Below are 15,043 nucleotides of genomic sequence, written 5' to 3'. Positions count from 1 at the left end.
GGATACTAGGCTCCCACATGGCCAACTAACTGTGTGATTCCAGTCCCAGACCTGGCGCCTTGTTTTCTCTCTCTCTCTCTCTCTTGCTTGCTCGCTCTCACTCTATCCTTTTCTGGTCAAATTAAAAAAAAAAAAAGTTAAATAAAAAAATTCTTAAAAAAAAAAAAAAAGAACATAACCAGCAGCCTTGATCATCATGGGTATCCTGGAAAAAATACTCAAATGTCTATTCAGAGATCAACAAAAGGACAGTCATATATTCAAATAAGGTACCAATATAACAATAGAAATAAAAGAACTTCAGCTTCTCACACACACAAATATGTAAATCTGGGAAGACGGACAGTGGTGAAGAGGTAGCAGCACATTCTTTGAGGCTGACCCACATGGAAAGAAAGGTTCTAGGTTCGTGTCCACAGACCTTCCTCAACACACAAAGCACAGATGTGCCTATGATCCAAACTGGCTGAGGCTGGGGTGGGTTGTGACAATAAGGCCTTGTTGGGACACACTCTCTCTCTCTCTCTCTCAGAAAAAGAAAAAAAAACTTTTTAAAAATGTAACTCTTATACATATAATTTTTTTTTCTCTTTTTTTGGGGGGTGGGGGAGGGGAGAGGTTTTCACTATAGGGCGCGTGCGCTCACCAGACAGACAGAGACATAGAGACAGAAAGCAAGAAATCACCCCCCAGGGGGGATGGTCACGCCGCAATCCCTTCTCCTCCATTCTCCTCTCGGGATCTTGGGCACGCACGCACACGCACCCGGCGTGAGTTTTAAGCCACTGGGTCCGGGACACGAACCGTGGTCAACTACATGGGAGTCCAGCGACATAGCCATTACGCTAACTGCCGGTTCCCTATAAATAAATGTTGAACACAAGATTCAAGATGCCAGAAAATAGAAACTGTGTGACTGGCTCAATGTATATAAAATTCAAAACCAAGTGAAATGAACATTTTGGGGGATCTAGTCCTAGGTGGAATTAATCTTTCGTTTTTTGCCAGAAGGCGCATGTGCTTGCTAGAGAGAGACAGAGACAGAGAGAGAGGGAGAAAGCACGTTTCACTAAAGCGAGCTCATTCCACAATCCCTTCTCTATTTCTCCATCCTGTGGGGATTTGGGACACACACACACACATGCTCAAGGTGTTTTTCAAGCTTCCAGGACTGGGATGTGAGCCATGCTTGGCCAAGTGAAATCTGGCTTCTTTAACCACCAGGTCCCATGGGAGGAAGTTCATAAAGAATAGCTTAAAAGTAGCTCCCATCAGAATCAGGACCATGATGACCTTTAATGGGAAGAGGGAGGCCCATGGCTGGGAAGAGATACATAGACTCCTGGGGGGGCTGATAAGGCTCTTCCTTTGGTCCTGTCTCAGCATCTTGCCATCAAAGCTAGAAAGACCAATGACCGCACACCACATCACAGCCCGGGGGTTCATATCCCTGGTACTTTCTGTCGGCAATGCTAGATGCAGCTTTGTCCAGAGAAAAGGCAGCATCCACGAGTCCACGCCCCTCCCTTCCACATCAGGCACTGGCTCTGCGTCCCACCAGCAATGTGCTCCAAGCCTCAGTTTACCCACCTGGTACCATGACCATCCCCATCACACGTTGATCATAATGTATTAGCATAATGCACGTTAAAGGGCTTTGGGAGCTACTGTCAATGCTAAAGGTGGTCCAGGACTCTAAAGGACAGCCAGAGTGCTGCAAGGTGAGAGTAAGTGAGGCCAAGCCAGATGCTCAGGGTCGGCCCTGCCCCGCCCCACCCTCCCCTGGCCTGCTGGACTGTGGAGGGAGAGACACAGGTTCAGCCAGTGCTGTTCGATAGGCTTTCTTTCCCCAGCCAATGGGCTGGGGCCATCAAAAGCAAGTCGCGCAGCCTATTTCCTGTTTTCAAACAGGGAACTTAGCAAAACGGCAGCCGCTCTGCCGCTTGCTGGAGCTTGGAACACAGAGCTGTAGGGGGCCATGTGACACCATTCTGGACCCCTGGACACGCACAGGACTGGGAGGCCTCAGGTCAGTGTCTGATCCCATGCTCAATTGACTTTTGCCTGCTGTGCCCTGAGCCCCTCCTCCTGTGATCCTTCCTGGGTACCTGTGGGGGGCAGGGTGGGACCCAGAGAGGTGGGTGGCAGCCTCTGTGTGGGGCTCTCCTTAGCATACGGGGACAGAGCAGGGATTGGCTCTTGGACACTCCCCACCCCCATTGGTTCCTTGCGACATGCTAACCATTTGGACACCCCATTTGGGGCCTGGGGAATAAGTCCCCACACCTGTGCTTCTCAAACGTGGTGCCAGAGGACCCCTACATCAGTGCAGTCCTGGGGTCATGTGCAAAATGCAGCATCCCGCTCTGTTGCATGAAACTCTGGTGTTGAGAGCCAGGAAATCTGCTTTGGAACAAGCTCCCCGCATACCCCTCACCCCAACCCACCCCACCTGGCCCAAAGATTCTGAAGGACATCACATGTAGGTGCTCCTGCCCTAGGCAAGATTTCTTTTCTTTAATTCTAAAAAAAATATTTGCTGGGGCCAGCAGGTAGCATAATGGTTAAGGCCCTGGACTCCCATATATGACTAACTGTGGTTCTAGTCTTGGATCCAGCAGCTTGAAATTCATGCTGGGCACATGTGTGTGCATGCCCAAAATCTGCAGAGGAGAATGGAGGAGAAGGAATTGTGGTTGGGCATCCCCCTGGGGGAGAGTGATTTCTCACTCGCTGTCTCTCCATCTCTCTGTCTCTTTGGTGAGCACACTTGCCCTACAACAAAAATCTCTCCCAAAATAATCATTTCCTATTTATTTCTTCAGTGAGTGAGACAGGCAGACACCCCCAAGAGGGTCTTCACTCCAAGATCCACCTCCAGTCTCAGCCAGCCTGGATCACGGGCACATACACAAGCACTCATGTGTATAGGGGGTTCCTGGGAGGCGAACCCAGGATCTTTTCCATGTGGGTCCAGTTGTACTAACACTGAACCACCACCTGGGCCCCTTAGCAAGACTTCTTTTTTCTTTCATTTCTTTCTTTATTTATTTATTCCATGAGACAGACAGACAGACAGACAGAGGCAGAGAGAGCAACACCCCGTAAGCTCTCTAGGCCATGACCCACCTAAGTCTCAGCCAGCCAGGATCACAGGCACACACGTGTGTGCCAGACATGCACGTGTGTGCCTGACATGCTCAGGGAAGTCCCAGGATGAGAACCCAGGACCTCTCCCATGTGAGTCCAGTGTGGTATCCGTGTGCACCACCACCTGGCACCTTGGCAAGACTTCTCAGGAGAGCACCCTGGTGTCTGATAGTGACCACCCTTTCCCCAACAGAGGCAGCCACACATCCACTGACCTGGGATTGTGTCTCTTGAAGCGGGCCTGGGCGCTCCCTTTCTCTCCCCTGGAGGGTAATTCCCGATGAAAAGTCTACTGCAGCCCTTCAGAAAGGTGGTGGGAACTCTGGCCCTATGTGCCCAGCAGCAAAAGGACCAGGCACAGCAGACAGCCCTCAAAGGGACAGTCAGAGTCAGGGTACCTGGGGAGAAGGAGAAAGAGAATGACTGTCCCTGACCTGAAGCTGGGTGGGGGAGGGGTTTGGGACACTGCTCTGTCCTCTGGGCCAAGTACAGGACCAAGTCAACCCCACCAATGCCTGCAAAATATTACTGTAAGTTCTAGAAATATGTTTAAATTTTTATAATGATATAATTTATTATTGTTATTTAATTTGCTCTAGAGCACATGGGCTCACCAGAGAGAAGCTGAAAGAGACAGAGAGAGAGAAAGTGAGAAAGTAAGCTTCCAGGGCCAGGACTCAAACCATGGTCAGCCATGTGGAAGTCCAGCACCTTAACCACCATGCCGCCTGCTGGCCCCAAATCTAGAAATCATTGCTACAGAGAGTGTGGGGAAGGAAGAGCTCATAGAACCCTCTGGGATTTATGGGTTCTTTGGCTGTTCCTGAAGAACATTTAGAGTGAGAAGACTGCTTTCCCATTTCATGGGTGAGAAAACTGAGGCCCTGAAAGGGATGGGAACAGCCCAGGATCTCATGGATGAACCAGTCCAGGCTCTTTCCTTTCCACTCCTTTATAAGTGGGAGACCCTCAGCCAATCCTGTAAGAGAAAACTTAAGAGATCTGATCATTTTCTCTCGTAAACCCCGATTTCATGATGGCCTTTCCACATCTTTACGGAGCGGCCATCCAAGGCATTTCTAGGCTCTCACAGGATCCGGAGACCTTGAGGCCAATGCCATTTGTCATCACCCACTATACAGATGAGATGGCTGAACTGGGTTCATGACGGGACACACAGGGAGCTAACAGGTGGCTCGGAAGTTAAGACAGCTGGATCCCACATGGCCAACTGTGCAGTTCATGTCCCAGACCCAGCAGCTTAAAAGCACACTGGACACATTCGCATGTATGCCCAAAACTGCAAGAGGACAATGGAGAAGAAGGGACTGCAGTATGGCTATCCCTCAGGGGTGGGTGGGGCCGGTGACTTCTCATTTTCTCTCTCTCTTCTGCTTCATCTCTCTCTAGTGAGTGCACATGGCCTCTAGTAAACTAGAACAAAACACAGGAAACACTGGGTCCCTGAAAATCCCAGCCACCAAGATTCCATTGGAGAAGAGAGTATGGGTCACCCCCCCACTGTCTTACCTGGACAACTCCCAGAACACAAGAGACCCATCCCTCGCCATCCATGATCATATCAGCAATGACAAACTGCTCTCTGTCACTAGCTCGGGGATGTGAGGAACCTAGGAGGGCATGAATGGGTATAACAAGCCGTGTTTACTTAAAGATAGATATTTGAAAAGATAGATAAATAGAGACATTGATTGGTAAATGATAAAGAGATGATTGACAGATGAATAGATAGATAGGTGATAGGTAGATGGATAGCTGATAGAGAGGTAGATAGAGAGATGATTGATAGATGATAGATGATAGATAATGATATGATAGATAGATGATAGATAGATATAGATATATGATTTATAGATAGATGGTAGATGATTGATAAAGATGGAGATGATAGATAGATAGATAGATAGATAGATAGATAGATAGATAGATAGATACAGGTAGATGATAGATAGATGAAGACAGATGATACATAGATGATAGATGATAGATAGAGATAGATAAATAGATGATAGATAGGTAGGTAGGTAGATAGATAGATGATAGGTAAGTAGGTAAAAGTAGGTAGGTAGATAGATGATAGATAGATAGATAGATAGATAGATAGATAGATAGATAGATAGATAGATAGATAGAAAGAGAGAGAGAGATGATAGACATAGAGGATGTGTGGCCAAACTTTCTAGGTGGGGAAACTGAGGCCTACAGATATTAAGTAACTTACCTAAGGACCCATGGTTAATTAGGAAAGAAGGTTACTTCTCCTGACTCCAGGAGAGGGGATGATAGGTGTGCAAGTCATAGCCTGCTCCAGCAGGGCCCAGCCCTACCTCTGCTCTGTGCCTCAGTTTGCCCACCTGTAAAAGGTAAGGCTGGATCGAGGGTTCCTGGGGACCACCCTCTGGGCAACTGTGAAGAGCTACCTGGAAAATGACCCAGGAGTCCCTTCACTTGACATAGCTAGAGCTGTCCCCTGAAGCCTGAGCTGCTGGCCCCAGAGCGCCACACCTGCCCCAGGTCAGGCTGACTCCAGGAGGTTCTCGCCCTGGAGCAAGGGATGGGCTCTGGCCACTCGAAGAGATACACTGGGGGATGTTGGAATGGCAGTGGCTTCACCTCTCTCCAGGCCAGTCAGCCTAGGGGTTCAGACCCAGGGCCTGGAGTCTGACAGCCCAGGGTTCAAGTCCCAGCTCTGCCAGGTATTCCCTGTGTGGTGTTCCCTGGTCCTGGTAAGAAGGTAAGGGCACAGTACCTCCTCATCTGGGTTTTCTCTGCCCAAGCGGTACCTGAGCTACTTGCTCCGGCTGAGCAAATGTTTTACTTGTCCCTTTTTCTAATTTGTCTCAGACGTTGCTTTTTCTTTTAGGTTTTTGTCATAAGGCATGTGTGCTCGCCAGAGAGAGGCAGAGTAAGGGAGAGTGAGAAATCGCCCTCCGGGGGAATGGCCATGCCACAATCCCTTCTCCTTCATTCTCCTCTCGGGATTTTGGGCATGCATGCACATGCACTCTACATGATTTTCAAGCTACCAGGTCTAGGACTTGACCCGCAGTCAGCCACGTAGGAGTCCAGTACCTTAATCACCATGCCACCTGCTGACCCCGTCTCACATTTTTAATTCTATTCTGGCTTATACTTTAGAGCCGTTTCTTTCACAACTACTTTTGGAAACCTCTAGCATGTGCCAAATACTAACAACAGGAACCAGTAGACAGCACTTAGGGTTTGCAGGCCCCTGAGCTGACCCTGTGTCCCTGTGACCTTAAGTCTGCCTGGCTTGTCCTCTTGAAGTCTCATGAAGATGGGTTCTGTTAGTATGCCCGTTTATAGGAAACTGAGATGCAGAGACGTTAAGTAAATGCCACAGCCAGACCGTCTCGTTTGCCTGTCTAGGTTACAAACAAACCTATTGCATCGACTGGACCCCACTTGTCTGCCTCCTGCCCTCCCAGCTTGCCCCGGGTGAGGTGGAGAGGATTCTAACATTGGCCCAGTCTGGATTTGTGAACTGCTCACCGCTCAGTCATTTTTGATCTTGTGCAACTCCAAGTCTCAGATCAAAGAGAAATAAAGCAGTCTCTATCTCAGACAGTGGTCAGATCAAGTGAGAGAGTTTCCGAGGGCAGAGCACACAGCCAGCACGTCTCATGAAATTCAGACGAATTCGGCTTTGCTCATTGGGCACATTCACCAGCCACTTGACCGTGGGCTAGACCATTTTCCTCATCTGCTATCTGGTGGTAATGATCCATTTCTGTGGGCATTGAGTCAGATAGGGAGGGTGGAGAACCAAGGAGACCATGAAGTGCATAGACTAAGCCATAAATGTTTATTTAAAGATAGGTGGATGGGGGCCAGCAGATGGTGTAACGGTTATGTCACTGAACGGCCACATGGCCAACTGCAGTTCGAGTCCTGGACCTGATGACTTGAAACACCCGGGGCACATGTATGTGCATGCCCAAAATTCCAAGAAGAGAGTGGAGGAGAAGAGATTGCAGTGGGGCCATTCCCCATGGAGAATTTCTGTCTCTCTGTCTCTTCAGTAAGTGCATGTGCCCTATAGCAAAAGTCTCTCTTAAAAAAAAAAAATAGATAGACTAGGGCCAGCCATATGACATCGTGGCTAAGGCAACTGGATCCCACACAGCCAATGGTGTAGTTTGAATCTCAGGTGAGCAGCTTGAAAAACATGCTGGGCCCATATACATGAATATCCAAAATCTCAAGAGGAGAATGGAGGACATGGAATTGTGGCATGGACAGCCCCATCCCACCCGGGGAGGATGCTTTCTCACTTTCTCTCTCTCTCTCTCTCTCTCTCTCACACATACACACATACACACACACACACACACTTTTTATCTCTCTCTCTGGCAAGCACACACACCCTGTAGCAAATTAAAAAAAGGATAGATGGATTGATCAGGTGAATAAATGATATATAGACAGATGATTGATAGATTGATAGGTGATAGATGATTGGCAGATGGATGATAGGTAGGTAGGCAGATGAGGGGTAGACAGGAGACACATACCAGTATTAACCTGCCCTGAACACAGAGTTCATCGGCACACACGGCATAAAGTTGAGACATTTATCTGAACAAGGCAGCATCTGTTTCTCTAGTAACCACTGAAACTATTACTTTTGCTTGAAATCACCTCATTTAAAATGTGGAGCAACTAGGTAACAAACGGATTATAACAACGCAAAGGATCTGCTCTACCTTGGAGTGATCTGCTCAGCAAAAAGACAGTCCTGGGTTTAGGATCCAGCAGGCGACAGTGGGCTCAGCACTGTCATCATCATTCTCTTCTGCCTGCCTGCAGGAAATTGATATGGACCCAAGGGACCCCGGGATCCAGCAGGAACCCCAGCATGTGTGGATACTCACTGTTCTCTCTCATGCCCCAGCAGCCAAGGAACATGGCAAGTCCTGAGCATCCTGGAAGCCCTGGCTGGACAGGACCCATAACCTGCTGCCCAGCAAGGACCAAGCAGGAAATGCCAGCCTCCGGCTCAGACCTCCCATGTCCAGGACCTGAAGGACACTTAGGTGGGCTTGTGGCTTGGGGGTGACCTGGGAATAGAGGCTTTGAGACATTCAGACTACAGATGTGGGTCACTTCGATGGATACAGCTCTCCTAACTTGCTGTATCCCCCAACAGACCAAGGATGTGGTACAGTTGCTCATGTGGGAGAGGAGTCAGGAGGGATGGCAGGGGAGTGGGAATGTGAAGAAGGGAAGGGTGGGAAGCCAGTGGAGGGTATCAATGGACAGGTGGCCACTGTAGGTAACCAGGGCTCTGGAGCGTCCCAGTTGGGTTCCCTGGGAGGGGAGACCGTGTGGAACATACCTCAGAGTTGTTCCATCTTAGGGGCAAGGAAGCCAGACCTTCCCTGCATGAGCTGCAGGATGCTCCTGAGTATGCCGTTGTTGCTTCCATAGGCAGCTAGTGGTATGTTCCAGAACAGTGAGTGTCCAGGAGGCATGGCCTGGCCCTGACAGTGTCGGCTATAGCACCATCTCCTGGAACAGAGCTCTTCTTAGAACCCTTCAAGACGCACCCATTAACGCCTGCCTGCTCTGTTTCTGGCTCTATCGCAGGACACTGGGGAAACAGGAATGAATCACTATGCTGGCACATTTGGTAGAAAAACAGACCTAACTGGGGCCAGCTGATGACTGGACTCCCACATGGCCAACTGTGGTTCGAGTCCTAGGTGCAGTGTTTTGGAAATTACTCTGGGCACTTGTGCGTGTGCACCCAAGATCCTGGGAGGAGAATGGAGGAGAAAGGATTGTGGCATGGTCATCCCCCTGGGCATGATTTCTCACTTTTCCTCTCACTGTCTCCCACAAGGAGTACATGCAGCCTAAGGAAAAATAAAAAGTAAAATTAAAAATAAAATAAAATAAAAACCTCTTTGGGGCTGGCAGGTGGCGTAGTGGTTAAGTAAGGCACCAGATTCCCACATGGCTGACCGTGGTACAAGTCACAGACCTGGCATCTTGCTCTCCCTCTCTGTCTCTTTCTGGTCAAATTGACTAATAATAAATAAATAAATTAATTAAATTAAATTAAACAAATAATTATTTAAAAGAAAACCAGATCTAATGAAAAATCATTAGAAAGGCCACAACAAAGACTATAGGAACAAGGTGGGAGGCTCTCACTCTAAGACCAAAGGGCAACTGCAGATATGCGTGGGCTAGGTCTTTTTTTGCCATAGGGCGCGTGCACTCACCAGACAGACAGAGACAGAGACAGAAAGCAAGAAATCACCCCCAGGGTGGATGGCCACACCGCAATCCCTTCTCCTCCAGTCTCTTGGGATCTTAGGCATGTACGCACACGTGCCCGGGGTGAGTTTTAAGCCACCAGGTCTGGGGCTCGAACCAGAGTCGGCTACATGGGAGTCCAGCAACATAGCCACTACGTTAACCTAGTCCCCACGTGGGCTAGGTCTTGAAGCACACAGTGAGGGCTTCTGGGACTCGTACCCAATTGCAATAAAATGCGCAGTTTTAGTGGAAAAGATCATAAGCATTCTCAAGCTTCCCAGAGGGGTACGAGCTCTAGTGAGGTTTGAGAAGCACTGTGCTCATTTTCCAGGTAGGGAAATAGGAGGCTGAGACCCAGGACAGAGGAGTGGCTTGTGCAAGAAAAAGCACAGCAGGAGGGAAAGGAGGGGAAAGGCCTAGGAGGGGCCTACCTGGCTGAGGCTAGAAACAGCAACCTCACGGCTCTCTCTGCCATCCATGGGTGTGTGCTCAAGGACTCCCCCTGACAACCACAGGCCAGTGCTGTCGGGAGCACAGACATAAACAAGCCATCGGCCCTGCTTTTCAGGAGCAGGGGTTTCACAATGGCCAATCTCCAGGCCGGAAGTGGATGACACAACATACCCACATTGCATTTCATAACAAAGAAGACTCTTGGGGTGATGGGCTATTTGAGGTTGTCAGAGGTTGGGTGGGTCCTGCAGAGTTGGGTGACAAGGTTGGGCTGATTCCCCAGTTGGGCCTGTAAATGGTGGGGTGGCAGGAAGAGGACATTGCTACTCTTCTGGAATTCCTAAGTCCCGTCCCAGACAGACCCAGCCATCTCTCCAGGCCCCTGCCTCTAAAGAGTATAGACCTGGTGTAAATCCTTCCTTCCAGATGCCCACAGCAGCCTGAGTCCCAACTCCAGCATGACCACGCGGGAGCTGCAAGAATACTGGCAGAAGGAGAAGTGTCACTGGAAACATGTCAAACTGCTCTTCGAGATCGCTTCGGCCCGCATCGAGGATAGAAAAATCTCCAAGTTTGTGGTAAATCCAGATTGGGAAGGGATGGAGCCTCCTTCCTGGCCCTGGGCAAGTCCTGTGGGGCCTCAGCTTTCTCAACCATGAAATGGATGGACATGCTAATTCACAGAGTGCTTCTGGGAAAATGGCCAAGGGGAAGATTTCACATAGCACTGCCCTAGGTCCTGTAAGGATTAAAGACAGAGTCACTGTCCTTATCTTACAAAGGAAATTGCCCAGAGTAATCCCACGTTATGAGGCATTAACCATCTGTGTCCCTTCTTCACCAAGTTCGCCATATCCCTATACCATTTTATTACTATTTAATTTTTTCTTTCAATTGAATCACGTTTTTAAATTTTTCTACAAGGTGTGTGAGCTCACCAGAGAGAAAGACAGAGAGACAGAGAAATCACCCACTAGGAGAGTTACACATGCCACAGTCTCTTCTAGTCTCCTCTTAGGATTTTGGGCATGTATGCACACATGCCTGGCATGTTTTTCAAGCTGCAGGGTCCAGGACTCGAACCATGCAGTTGCCCATGTAGGATGTAGTATCCAGCTGCCTTAACCACCAGCCCCAGCAGGTTCTGAATCACTTTTTGCTATAGCACAAGTGCGCTCACCAGAGAGACAAAAGGCAAGAGAGATGGAGGGAAAGTAAGTCACCCCCCCACACCCCAGAGAGGATAATGATGCCGTAATCCCTTCTCCTCCAGTCTCCTCTCAGGATCTGGGGCATGCATACACATGATTTTCTTCTCTTTTCTTTTTTAGAGAGACTGTTGCTATAGGGCAAGTGTACTTCCAGAGAGAGACAGAGAGAGAAAGCAAACAATCACCCCCCCGGGGTGGGGGGGCAGACAGAGAGAGAAAGCAAACAATCACCCCCCTGGGGTGGGGGGGCTGCCCATGCTACAGTCCCTTCTCCTTCATTCTCCTCTTGGGATTTTGGGCATGTACCCATATATGCCCAGTGTGAGTTTTAAGCCACCGGGTTCAGGATTAGAACTGCAGTCGACTATGTGGGAATCCAACAATGTAACCTTTACACCATCTGCTAGTCCCAACATACACATGATTTTCAAGTCTCTGGGTCCTGGATTTGAACTGTACAGTTGGCCATGTGGGATCCAACACCTTAACCTCCACATGCCTGCTGTCCCCTGAATCACTTTTTAAAATAGTTTCCTTATTTTAAAGAAAACTATTTAAAAAACTATTTCTTATTTCAAAGAAAACGATTTTAAGTGAAAACCCAGTAGCACGTGGCATAAAGAAAAAGTATGGGACCAGCAGTTGGCGTAATGGCTATGTTGCTGGACTCCCATGTAGTCGACCGCAGTTCAAGTCCCGGACCCGGTGGTTTAAACTCACGCCAGGCGCGTGTGCATGTGTGCCCAAGATCCTGAGAAGAGAATGGAGGAGAAGGGATTGCGGCGTGGCCATCTCCCCTGGAGGGTGATTTCTTGCTTTCTGCCTCTCTGTCTCTCTCTGTCTTTCTGGTAAGCGCACATGCCCTATAGCAAAAACCTCTCCAGAAAGAAAGAAAAAGTAATTATCAAAGTAAATAGCAGGAAAACTAAGCACTAATTGTTAAATTCTAGCTAGTTACTAGGCTGGAGAAAGCTCTGTGCTGGGGCTCCTCCCTTTGACTGGAGTTTCAGCCTGTGTTAGGAGATGTAGGGACTGTCAGAGCCACGCTCAAACCTCTTCTTCTCTCGCTTGGCACAGGATAATAATAATAGCCACGCTATCACTGAGTAGCAGCCTGGGCACCGTTTTCACGTGGCTTCTCTGCATTCACTCATTTAATCCTCACCCAGCGAGGCAGGTGCCATTCCTATCTTCCCGTTACGGATGAAAAGACCTGAGGCTCTGAGAGGTTAAATACCCATTTAAAAACCACGCAGCTAAACCTGGCAATCTGGCTCTGGAGGTGGTGCGCTTAATCAGTCTTCTCTTGAGAAACCATGAAAAAGGAATCATCTTATTATAATGTCTTACCTCACTGCCAGTGGACTTCCACGCTGTTACACAGTACCTAAAACCACCTCCCAGATGTTCCACACCTGGAAAACGGAGCAAATGCAAGCATTCCCCGTTCAGAAAACTGAGGCCCAGTTTTGACAGCAGAAAGCCTCCAGCCCCCTGCCAGGCTGGCTCCTCTGTCCCTTCTCCTCCAAGGGGCCTTGGCATAACTGTTATTTGTGATTCCCGGAGTTGACTCGTGTCATGATTCGCTTCCATAGCTCAGCCCAAGGCGACTGTGATTTAACACAGAATAAGATACAAGGCTGACCCATGTCAGGGTATGCTTTCAATGGTCACCGCGATTGCTTGTATTTGCCGGCCCTATCCGTAACGTCTTCCAGCAGGACGGAGTCACAGGCTCGCTCTCTCTTTGCACCCTAGATGTACCAAATCGTCGTCATCCAGACGGGGAGTTTTGACAGTAACAAAGCTATCCTGGAACGGCGCTATTCCGACTTCGAGAAGCTCCAGAAAAGCCTCCTGAAGACGTTCAGGGAGGAGATCGAAGACGTGGTCTTCCCCCGGAAGCACCTGACCGGGAACTTCACGGAGGAGATGATCCGCGAGCGCAAGCTGGCCTTCGGGGAGTACCTGCGCCTGCTCTACGCCATCCGCTGCGTGCGCCGCTCGCGCGAGTTCATCGACTTCCTCACGCGGCCCGAGCTCCGGGAGGCCTTCGGCTGCCTGCGCGCCGGCCAGTACGCCAAGGCCCTGGACACCCTGCTGCGCGTGGTGCCCCTGCAGGAGAAGCTGACCGCGCACTGCCCCACCGCCGTGGTCCCGACCCTCTGCGCCATGCTGGTGTGCCACCGCGACCACGAGTGCCCTGCCGCCGCCTTCGCCGCCGGCGAGAGGGCGCTGCAGTGCCTGCAGGCCCGGGAGGGCCATCGCTACTACGCACCCCTGCTGGACGCCATGATCCGCCTGGCCTACGCGCTGGGCAAGGACTTCGTGTCGCTGCAGCGGAGACTGGAGGAGAGCCAGCTGCGGAAGCCCAGCCCCCGGGGTTTCACCCTGAAGGAACTCACGGTCCGGGAATACCTACACTGAGCCAGCCACTTGGTACCTTCCTAGGAAAGCTGGAGATGTGGGGTTACCATGGCTCGGCCTGTTCCTCGTTCATTTGTAATGGAAAGAGCCCTTGCTAGGTGACTTTGGGCAAGCCTTTCCTCTGGTCCCCCTGAAAAAAAGTGTGGGTATGGGACCAGCAGTTAGTGTAATGGCTATGTCGCTGGACTCCCACGTAGTCGACCGCAGTTCGAGTCACAGACCCGGTGGCTTAAAATCAAGCAGGGCACGTGTGCGTGTGTGCCCAAAATCCCAAGAGGAGAATGGAGGAGAAGGGATTGCGGAGTGGCCATCCCTCCTGGGGGGTGATTTCTCGCTTTCTATCTCTCTGTCTCTCTGTCTGGCGAGCGCATGTGCCCTATAGCAAAAACCTGTTTAAAAAAAGTGTGTGTATATATATACACACATATACACACACATTCTAATATATTAGAATAAATATATATATTAGAGTGAATATATATATTGATTAGAATGTGTGTGTGTGTGTGTGTGTGTGTGTGTATATACACTCATTTATCTCTTCCATGAGAGAAACAGGACCTCCCCAGCAAGCTCCCTACACAGCAATCCATCCCCAGTCCCAGCCTGCCTGGATCCCATGCACATCCTATACTCAGGGAGGTACTAGGTCTGGAACCCAGAACCTTTGTTATGGGGTCCAGCTGTGCCACTGCCATGCCACTACCCGGTCCCTCCCATCTGTATTAAACAGAAGTGCTCCAAGCATTCCCTGGAGACCTTTGCTGTGTCTCTTGTCCCCTGGATGCCAGGACCACTTCATCTCAAGACCATAAACCCAGCTGCCAAAACTGGAGAGTAGTATGGATGGGACAGATGTCCTGGGAAATGGGAGAGGCTGTCATTGCACATCATAGCTAAGCCAGTCCTGCAGATGGTGCTCTCCAGCCACCCTGAGCCTTTCTCTCTGCGCCTCCCACTTCAGCATTGCTTACAAATGGTCCCACCCCTTGTCTTGATACTTAAGTTCTTCCCTAGGCACATAAGCCCAACTATAGGAATGGGAAACTCACCAACTGCTCTCCAGGAAATGCTCCCCCAGCACTGCCAGGAGAAGGGTTGTATGTCATTCTTTGCAAGGTGGGAGGAAACTGGAACAGAAAGCAGTAAGTCATTGATGTCATAAGGTTCTATGACCCAGGGTGTTTTCAGCAAGGGAAGTTGCGAGGACTTTCCTGGATTAGCTGTTGTAACACATGGCCTGGGGGAGATCTTCATTTATAAGGCAGCTACTCCTTGAATGGCGTCCCTGGGTTATGTAGATCTTCCTGGAAGGAAGTTAGGAAAAGACATGCACTGGGGCCTCTGCACAGGAAAGAGATGGGATCCTTAGTACCCAGAGTTTTGGGGTCCTCTCTGATGGGTTGGAATTCTCTTGACTGAGGTCTACTATCAGGAAAGGGGCCACACCACCGACCCATAGTGAAGGAAGGTCTAGACCTGCATTCAACACA

At 49.7% G+C, this 15,043-nt stretch overlaps 2 protein-coding genes across 4 annotated transcripts in view; one reads left to right on the top strand and one right to left on the bottom strand.

Annotated features, from left to right (window-relative positions):
- NOD2 (nucleotide binding oligomerization domain containing 2) overlaps nt 1-4,920 on the bottom strand; it is a 68,525-nt gene extending 63,605 nt beyond the window's left edge. Inside the window, exons 1-2 of the mRNA XM_027774302.1 lie at nt 4,681-4,920; nt 3,366-3,548 (exon numbers count right to left, since the gene is read on the bottom strand). Coding sequence (XP_027630103.1) covers nt 3,366-3,548; nt 4,681-4,711 — 214 coding nt within the window. The 5' untranslated portion in view covers nt 4,712-4,920. The remainder of the gene's footprint in view (nt 1-3,365; nt 3,549-4,680) is intronic.
- On the top strand, nt 1,909-13,597 carry SNX20 (sorting nexin 20). Of its 3 annotated transcripts, none has more exons than XM_014590237.2 (4): nt 1,909-2,029; nt 8,087-8,228; nt 10,339-10,490; nt 12,882-13,597. In XM_014590237.2, the coding sequence occupies exons 2-4, from the start codon at nt 8,099-8,101 to the stop codon at nt 13,548-13,550; spliced, it is 951 nt and encodes a 316-aa protein (XP_014445723.2). In that variant the 5' UTR covers nt 1,909-2,029; nt 8,087-8,098; the 3' UTR covers nt 13,551-13,597. The 3 variants fall into 3 exon arrangements, with proteins under 3 accessions (XP_014445723.2, XP_006154852.1, XP_027630107.1); XM_006154790.3 differs by having other exon boundaries at nt 1,911-2,029; nt 8,090-8,228; XM_027774306.1 differs by lacking the exon at nt 8,087-8,228 and having other exon boundaries at nt 1,911-2,029.
- The last annotated feature ends 1,446 nt before the right edge of the window (nt 13,598-15,043 follow it).

Source organism: Tupaia chinensis, unplaced genomic scaffold (genome assembly GCF_000334495.1).
Source record: "Tupaia chinensis unplaced genomic scaffold, TupChi_1.0 Scaffold000422_1, whole genome shotgun sequence".
NCBI classification, from domain to species: Eukaryota; Metazoa; Chordata; class Mammalia; order Scandentia; family Tupaiidae; genus Tupaia; species Tupaia belangeri.
The sequence above is the reverse complement of the archived record's forward strand: the minus strand, read 5'-3'. Positions and strand labels throughout refer to the sequence as shown.

Coding starts and splice junctions, on each gene's coding strand:
- SNX20 (XM_014590237.2), top strand. CDS start 8,099: ATGGCAAGTCCTGAGCATCCTGGAAGCCCTGGCTGGACAGGACCCATA. Junction 8,229..10,338: donor AGGACCTGAAGGACACTTAG/GTGGGCTTGTGG, acceptor CCTTCCTTCCAG/ATGCCCACAGCAGCCTGAGT. Junction 10,491..12,881: donor GAAAAATCTCCAAGTTTGTG/GTAAATCCAGAT, acceptor TTTGCACCCTAG/ATGTACCAAATCGTCGTCAT.